Source organism: Leptopilina heterotoma, unplaced genomic scaffold (assembly GCF_015476425.1).
Source record: "Leptopilina heterotoma isolate Lh14 unplaced genomic scaffold, ASM1547642v1 Lhet_53, whole genome shotgun sequence".
Taxonomy (NCBI): domain Eukaryota; kingdom Metazoa; phylum Arthropoda; class Insecta; order Hymenoptera; family Figitidae; genus Leptopilina; species Leptopilina heterotoma.
This window is the reverse complement of record NW_025111115.1, coordinates 69,707-78,357: the sequence shown is the minus strand read 5'-3', so window position 1 is coordinate 78,357 and position 8,651 is coordinate 69,707. Positions and strand designations below refer to the sequence as shown.

At 25.5% G+C, this 8,651-nt stretch overlaps 1 protein-coding gene across 1 annotated transcript in view; it reads left to right on the top strand.

Moving 5' to 3' along the window:
• Nucleotides 1–639: 639 nt before the first annotated feature.
• LOC122508230 (apolipophorins) overlaps nucleotides 640–8,651 on the top strand; it is a 29,813-nt gene continuing 21,801 nt past the window's right edge. Inside the window, exons 1-3 of the mRNA XM_043621452.1 lie at nucleotides 640–768; nucleotides 7,340–7,366; nucleotides 7,967–8,151. Coding sequence (XP_043477387.1) covers nucleotides 702–768; nucleotides 7,340–7,366; nucleotides 7,967–8,151 — 279 coding nt within the window. The 5' untranslated portion in view covers nucleotides 640–701. The remainder of the gene's footprint in view (nucleotides 769–7,339; nucleotides 7,367–7,966; nucleotides 8,152–8,651) is intronic.

Below are 8,651 nucleotides of genomic sequence, written 5' to 3'. Positions count from 1 at the left end.
ACGATATAAATTGAAAACTGAGATCAATGACAAATAATGAATTATTGAGAAAAGTATATAAAAATCTGACTGTTTAAAAGTTGTTTTAAATAACAAATTTTGTACCCCTTATTTCCGTAGTATTTTATAAGTAAAAAAAAGTAAGTAGTAGAATTTATAGTACACGCATAGTACATAGTATTACTCAATATACATATTGTATTTATTTATTCAAGATGTATACAAACATGGACATTGTATATAAATGTAAAGATTCTTCGTGCACGAAAGAAATGTGAGCGGCGCGTTATGATTTTCATTGAAATATGGATATTATTATATAAATTAATTTTTTTCAAGTAAATAATGTAATCAAGTGACTAATTAAATTAAGTGATCTTTGTTTGCTTATTTTTTCAGATATGTGGAAAACAGTGGAATGAACTGCGATGCGGAGAAAAAATAATCTATAGTTGAAAATTTTTTCACTCGCAAAATTTTACATATTGTTCATAATTATCATTTTGAGATAATTATGATTTTGTTTAGTTAACAATTTACATTTTGATTTAATAATACTGCTTAGAATTGTCAACACTTTTGTAAATTGCTTATGATAAAAGTGATTGAATCAGAGGGGTAGGAAACTGAAAATTTAAGAGGGAGGGGAAACACGAAAGCATAAAAGGGCATCACACTCTTCACTTACTCGTGTTATCGCCATGGAGCATCCACTGTTCTTGGCTGTTTTCACTGGTTTCATCTTTTTTACATCTTCGATTTTAGCAAGTAAGTAAAATAATTAAGTGATCAGTGATGATAAAAATTAATAACCCACCTACATGTCATTCCATACTTGAAAACTCTGTACATTTCATTCAACAAGTAATTAAAATAAAAAATTAAAAATGTTTACGATCATTTCAAAATTGTTAACTTGGTGAAACGACTAATATTCTTCTGGGGTATTTGTAAATTATTTACATCCTTTTTAATAACAGAGTAATACTTTGTGTCAAGTGTGCGATGAAGGTGAATATTTCTTTAAGGTAATTACTCTAATATTTATCTCTTTCTTGAGGGGCGATAGTTTAGCTTTTTGGTTTAATAACATCTACTTCAATTATTACTCTTTCTTTTGTTAATGATTTTTTAACTCGACAACTCTGTAGTTACAAAATAGAATAACAAAAATTCTGCAATTTTTAGGGCGATTCAAAAATCTGCTTGTTATTTAATTAAATAAATGTTTATTTTTTTACTTTCTTCAATAAAAAAAAAAAAAAAAACATTCAAAACGTTTAGTGCAAATGCACATAAATTTATAGTTTTTTCCTTAACAATAAAAAGAGCAGTGTGAATCATTGAAATCATTATAATACATCTTCCAAACCGGAAATTTGGTAAATTAATCTGACATCCCCATATTTATATACTGCTACCAAGTGAAATTATTGTATGTATCTGTATTCTAACACGCAATAAATTCAATAGTTGTATACAATATTTTCAAAAATTTATGTAGATATTTATTACATTATTTGACTATTAAAGTTTTCATTTTTCATGAAATAAACTAAAATTATTCTACAGTTTTAAATGTGAAATTTCTTATTGTATATACATATACATATAGAAAACTGCCTTTCTACTCTCTAAATTTGAATCAGTTGACTTTACTAAAAAATAGGGGACTCTATTCTCACGGAAGAGATTTAAAAATTACTTTATCCACATAATTATAATATTAATTCAAGTACCAAACGCATATATTCCTTAAGAAATTCTGAAAAATGTTTATGGTTTCAATTTAATATAATTCGTTTTCAATATTTATTTTATAAATTTACTATTGAAACTTCAATATTTATATAATAATGTTTGAATTTTTTAATCATAATTATTATACTCTTTGATCCACTACGCCTGCATCCAAAAAAATAATGCAGGGAAGAAAATATGCGGGTGATGATCGAGTTGGTTTCAAAAATATCATGTGTAACAGTATGTAGTTTATTGTTTAAAACGGTATGACAAACTTGCTTCTATCCACTGAGCATATCATATCATATTATAAATTAAGAAAAGTTGTTAATCTTTATATAATCTTTACATTAAAAAATCCCGATATCAGAAACTATTAACTAGATGTAGATGTACGTAGGAATAAATATTGTAAGGGAGTGCTACAAAACTAAAGGCTGAAATTTGAGTTTTAAAGTAAACAAATCTGACTCTACTTGTATAATTTAATTATACAGTTTATTATTGCTTTATAAAAATTAATTTAATTAAAAGTACTTTATTGTTTGAAAAATAATAATAACACTGCTTTCTGGCTGAAACATGTTTCATAATTTGACCCTGTATCTTGTTCAGCAAAATACTTTATTTATATAGTCATTATTGAATATTCTTATTTTAACCCTAGAAGGAGTACGTTAATTTACTCATCCTCTAAGGAGTAACTGGGGTGTCCCGACACCCCACGCTTTAAACTTGTTTTATAAGGTTTATATTTGATGTAAAAAAAAATTATTATAATGAATTGATTGGTTTTTTTAGTAAGGAATACAATAATATTATAACAATATATAATTTCTAATTTAAATTTGACTGTCATATACTACATTTTTCTGTATTGGAATTTAATTTCTGACTGTAAAGAGAGCACAGAAATTTGTAATAAATATAATTTTTGTATAAAAATGTTTCTTTTTTATAAAATACAACTTTTTCATGCATAGCCTATATCAATTTACACTTTATCAGATGATTTCAACTGATTAAAAACGATTTTTTTTAAAAAATTTGAATTTACTTATCTTGACAATTTTACTAACGTTAGGGAGTAACTGGGGTGTCCCGACACTCCAGACGTATTTTAACAGGAGATAGAGCTCTTCCTAGAGCAAAACTTTTTGCGGCACACACAGGTGTTAAAAGATAGAGGTTCAAACTAAATTATCAACGGGTTTTGAGCGTAAGAAAATTATTGGTTAAGCCATGGGAATACTTTGAATTTTGCTTGGGGTGTCCAGACACCCCAGTTACTCCTTCTAGGGTTAATATAGGTGCACACACAAAAAGGGTCAGCTCTGCTGTACAAAATAAAAAAGTCTATAACTAACATTTGCTTAAAGGTTGTTATTCCCGTAGGCGAACAAGCTAATATCAACTTGAAAATAAATGGTAGTTATAGACTTTTTTTATTTTGTACGGCAGAGCAGCTGTCATAGCAAACTTGAACTTTTATTGATGTTGATTGTCACAGCGAACTGGTTCACAGCTGCATTTGAAAACATTTTAGCTGTGGTAGTCAATTTTGAGAGATTTGACAGCAAACATCAGTTAAAAGTTTACTTCATTTTATTTTAGAAATTAATAATATACTTTTTGTATGTTATAGCTTAATATGCTGTAAAAGAATAGTCATGATATAAAGATAATTTTAGCTCAGAGTTGGCTATTTGAAAGCAGCAGCAGCAGCAGCCATTTGAAATAAGATAATACATATCAATTAAACGTGCATTTTTATAAAAACTAATTCTCTGAGCAGCAATTAATACCGCATTACACCTATTAAATAATGTATATGTCTATTTCAATACAATTTTTTCATCAAGAGCATGCTTTAAATTAAGATGATAGTGCGCTAGCTCACCCCAAACAAAAACGGTTGGGTATAGAATATAGCTTAAAACATGTGTAAAGGGTTCTATTTAAGGTCAATAAAAGATTTACTCAAACAAAAAATTAAAGACAATATGGTTATAAGCGATGATGAGCCGTAATTTAAATCGCATTGCCTAAATTGTTAATATCTATCACTTTTTAAGCCTAAGACTCTTTCTATATTTGAAGGGTAGCATGACAAAAGAGGTCAAGCAACAATTTTTCGAAATTAAAATTTTTTTATAAAAAAAATCAGGTAAATTCATTTACCTATTTTCTAATTTTTCTATTTCACTTTGAAAAAAAAAGAGATTATTTAAAAACAAAAAAAAACGTGCAAAATTTTTTTTTCTACACTCAAGTTATTGGCACACATTTTTTGAACTGTTTGAAAAAATTATTGTTGACTTTTAAAATTATAAACGTATAAATTAATAAATGTGAACATTGAAGAAGAAAATGATCTAATATTGTGTTACCTATTTACCTTCTATAAAAGGATTTTTCTGTAAATTGTTTTTTAAACTCGTTTTTAATAAAAATAAGAATACAAAATAGCCTAAATTTTTACTTACAATGCAATTCAGTTAAAAAACAAAAGAAATGAATATTATTATGAATAGGTTAATAGGGTAAGTGCGTCAATTGCTGCGGGTGCTTCAGTTTCTGCGGCATTTTAATAATTTAAGTGAATACATTTGTTCAGGGCACAAATAATTTTGAATTTTTTTTTAAAAATTACTTAACGATGTAAGTTTTAAAATAGATATAGGAAGTATATACCAAAACTTAATATTTATGTATTTTATTTTAATTAAAAGTTGACGTGTTCAAGGTTTTATTTATTTTCATTGCTAACTTTGCTGGCGGTGCAAAAATACCTACATAAAAAAGGCTTTATTATTGTTTTTAGACTTAAAGTGGTTATTATTATGATGATTTTAGATAAAGAAAACCTTGTTTTAAAAGAAAAATTAAACTTTACTTTATTTTTGTCTGTTATTATATTTTATTTTTAAGAGTAGTAATTAACACAGAATTTGGGCTTGATTTAATTTCTGCGCCCTCAGAAAATCAACTAAGACTGGTTACAATAGACTATCTATTTTGAAAAAGAGCAAGAAAAAATTATGAAAATGAAAGAAAAAATGAAGATTATGGAGGAAAAACTAAAGAAAATTTAATAAATACATAAATTAATTAAGGAAGAATTCTGTTATTAAGTTTTAACTAAATGTTTCAAAAATGTAATAATTCAGAAATTATTTGTTACTTTTGTTAATATATGATATATATTTATTTTTAATAAATTTATATTCTATTCAATTAAACATTGATTAAAATCATTGTCCCATTTTGATTTCATAGTAGTTTGCAGTATTATACACATAAACACGAAATTAAGGAATTAAATTCGCGCAGCAACTGACTCAAACGCGCAGAATTAAACGCATTGAATATTATTTTTAATTCATTAAATTTATTAAAATAAATTATATTTTAGAGATGTTATTTATTGTAAACATATCTTAATAACACAAACTACAAATTTAATAAGACATAAGTTCAATTTGATCAATATAAAAATTATATTTTATAGTTAAAAGACGCCTTGACCAAAATACCGCAGGAATTAGTACACTTACCCTATGGTTGAAAATATTGCTTTCTTTTTATGATCCTAAAGTTCTGAACGTTCAAATGAACGAAATTTATTTATTTTCTTCTTTAATTTCAATATTTATTACAATAATTTTTTGTCGATATAAAATAAATTAATTATAAAGTTTCTAAGTGTAAAATTTAAGTTTTTAATTTTTATTGCAAAACAATAAATTATAAAAACATTTCTAATAAAAAGTGTTTCGTTCATTTGAACGTTCAAAACTTGTGGATCATTTCTTTTTAATGCCATTAAATATATATTAAATTTCGCTGAAAAATTTTATGTCTATTTAGAAATAGTTTTATTCTTTATCTATTTTTCAATAATTTAAATATTATTTTTCTGTTACTTTTTAAATATTCTTGTTTGTAGTTTGCATTTGAAAATTTTTGTACTGTTTACTTTCAAAAGTTAACATTTAATTAACAATTTTCTTGAAAACAAACAACTTTCTTAAAGCAAACTTTTCATCTGCATTTAATTCGTCAATTCAATATTAAAAAAACTAATTTTTCAGTTTTTCTTTAAATTGTATATTTATTTGACAATTAATTTTATAACAAAATATGCGCATTTGACGTAACCCCAAAATGGTCCACTTTTAATTATTTTTCTCACTAATATGTAGGTTTATCTTCATAATAATTATATTTCTACTGGTAAAGCGAAATAATATCTCCAAACGGTTTTTTTTTTAGATTTTTCATTAATGATCAGGAAAATTTTTAAATGTGTTATTTTCGTTTCCTGTAAAATCATGAAATTGTTGCTTGACCCCTTTTGTCATGCCACCCTTCATTTATCAACAGATTATTTCTAATATTTCTCTTCTTAAAATTATTAAATTCAGTTGAAACTATTTAAGAATTCATAATCTCAATTTTCAATATTTACGTCAATAATTTTAAATATTAAAATGTTAATAAAATAAAAAGATGTATTGTTTCTTTTTTTATGAATTTTATCAAAAAATGATCATTCACCGCACTTGTTGATCCTTGATTTATTTTTTTCTGGTGGCTTTTTGAGTAATCAATTGTAGTTAAACTGAGTTTTCATTGACATTGACCTGCGAGAGACGGTGGACTTTTATTATTTTTCCCTTATTTTCCAAGAAAAAAAAATGTCGATCGCGATAAATGCGTATCATTTAATATAGACAAAAAATAAAAGAATAACTCTTTTTAAATGTCTTCATAAATCATTCAAAACATTTATACAATTTTTCTCGATCGTTTTTATCTTATAAAAAGAATTATCTCCTCTCAAGAAACGCTTATCAAATTATTATTAATTACTACTTTTTGTAGTTCCGAAGAGTCTTCACATGTATGTTTTTTCTTAAATTCGGGGTTTTTTTTTATGTTGCTGCTTTGAGGTAAATTTTAACTTGCCCGGTGCTTATTAAAATCCATCAATGGAAATTAGACCGGTGTCATTTTACATTCAACTAAAAACATTAGCAACAAATGAACAATTATAAAAGAATATGTCGTAGTACTTAAAATATGTAGCAAGAGTAATGCCTGTGAAAGGAAAGTATGGCGAAAACATCACTCTCTCCATGTTCAATGGTTAAGGTCAATACTGCTATCTAAAGATATATTTAAAAATGTCAGAGGTTAAAAGAAGACGTGTTCTCAGAACATTGCCGATAAAGGCTGTTCACGTTTTGCTGACGTTTACTGCATAAAAGTGTATATTAAAATTTAGAAAAAAGTGTCAAAAGCAATCTGAAATTGTTTATAAATTCCATAATTTATAAAGAGAACAGAATACATAAAATAATTAAATAATAAAAAATGTTTTCAATAAATATTCATTACCTAATTCAGTAAAGTTAGTTTTGTTAAATTTTTCCATTATCCCTATTTTTAATTGAATATTTCCTGAAAAATAATAACTTTCTATTTTCAGCTTAAACATATATTATAGTCTACACAATATGTATCCTATAAATATTTATACATATTACACATATATATTGAGTTTTAATATAATTTCTCCATCTTTTTCTAGATCAGTGTAATACTGGCTGTCATGGAAGTGAGTATAAACGGGTGTTTATATATTATAAAAATTAAATTGAAAAACCGCTGCCAAGTTGTACATTTTTATAATTTTGGTGTTCATTTCATGAACACTTTGCTTCCTCATAGAAATAATAATAATTGAAATATAAGAATTACTTTTTATAAAAGAGTTAAAAATCATTAAATCGTACATAAAGTATTAGAAGATTAGGTATAATGAAAATAAGTTTATAAATATATATGTCAAAAAATCACAATCGAAAATTTTGCTAATACAATCCTTCCTCTATGAGAAAGCAATTATAAATAGATTATGTAAATTCCTAAGGTTAATATTGTGTGATGAGTATAATAATACTTGGAATATTTAATGTCTTTTTTACTGAAAACCAAAAGTGTTACTTGAGTCTTTCATCTAAAATTAAGTTATAAAATTAATAAAAAATGTAAACTTTCCTTTATTAATGTCTTACATATAGCATACATGTAACACATGCAAAAGCACTTTACTATATGGATTATTAATGTAGAATAATTAGTGCTTGAAAACTTTGTGCTGTTTGGGTTTGTATTTAATATATCCAAAATTTCAAAAGTATTTTTATTTTAATAGCACAATCGGAAAAGAATTATGTTGAGGGACAAGTTTATTCATACGAATTGGAAGGAAAATCGGTAACAACCGTAACCGATGCTCAGAATGAAGCGACTTTTAAATTAAAAGCCACTGTTGAATTAAGCGCAAAACCTGACTGTATTCGACAAATAAGATTAAAAAATGTTTTAATTAATGGAGCTGTAAGTATTTTGAAAACAGTAATAATTTTTTAAGGGTTTATACCATTTTGTTAACTTTTCAAACATACATTTTTTCGTCGAATTTCAAAAGTAAAAAATTTCAATAAAGTTGTATAAAAATTTTAGAAAGATTTGAGTAAATATATTTTCTTTCGTGTTGCTTGAGCTTATATATGGGCGCTGTAAATGAACAACCAAAGATTTTAAAACCGTTTTTATGTTGTGTAAAGTTGCTGTTCTTGGAAACAACTAAACAGATTCTTAAGAAAATTTCTGCAACTTTATCACATGAATCATCTGATGTCACCGGAACCTGTATTATTTTTTTTAACCGAAAACCTATCCAAAAAATCTTGTTTTCAAAACAACTTTATTTCAACTGTTCCCATTTTGTTATTTTTGCATAAAATTAATACTTTTAGTTTGGATGATGATTTAATAAAACAAAAGTTTTTCATATTGTTTACAAGTAGTATCTCTATTAAACAAGAAAAGATCTA